At 62.5% G+C, this 344-nt stretch overlaps 1 protein-coding gene across 1 annotated transcript in view; it reads left to right on the forward strand.

Annotated features, from left to right (window-relative positions):
- Positions 1 to 344, forward strand: part of ARHGAP9 (Rho GTPase activating protein 9) — a 6,977-nt gene that overhangs the window by 4,053 nt on the left and 2,580 nt on the right. The window contains exon 4 of the mRNA XM_009282180.1: positions 20 to 98. Coding sequence (XP_009280455.1) covers positions 20 to 98 — 79 coding nt within the window. The remainder of the gene's footprint in view (positions 1 to 19; positions 99 to 344) is intronic.

A 344-nucleotide genomic window follows, 5' to 3' on the forward strand; every position in this document is an offset into this window, starting at 1 on the left:
CAGTGGAGACACAAGGGTACCGCCCGATGCCTCCCCAGTGCCCTGCCAGCAGCCGCCCTGAGAGCAGCGTGGACTTGCGGGGGGCTGCCCTGGATTGGGCCCGTTGACCTCTCTGCAAGAAGAACGTCATCCACGTGAGTGGGGTGGGACCCCAGGCTGGGGATGTGGGGATGCCTAAAGTGCACAGCCCAGGGGATGTGAGGCTCTCCATAAGAGTCTGGGCATCACAGGGATCCCCCTAAATACAGCCCATGGAGAAGGGGACCCCACAGCCCAGCATGTACAGGAACCCCCAAAATGGGACAAAGGGGTGCCACTCATATACTCCTCTGGGGGCGTGGGGG

This window comes from Aptenodytes forsteri, unplaced genomic scaffold (assembly GCF_000699145.1).
Source record: "Aptenodytes forsteri isolate BGI_AS27 unplaced genomic scaffold, ASM69914v1 Scaffold133, whole genome shotgun sequence".
Classification (NCBI taxonomy): domain Eukaryota; kingdom Metazoa; phylum Chordata; class Aves; order Sphenisciformes; family Spheniscidae; genus Aptenodytes; species Aptenodytes forsteri.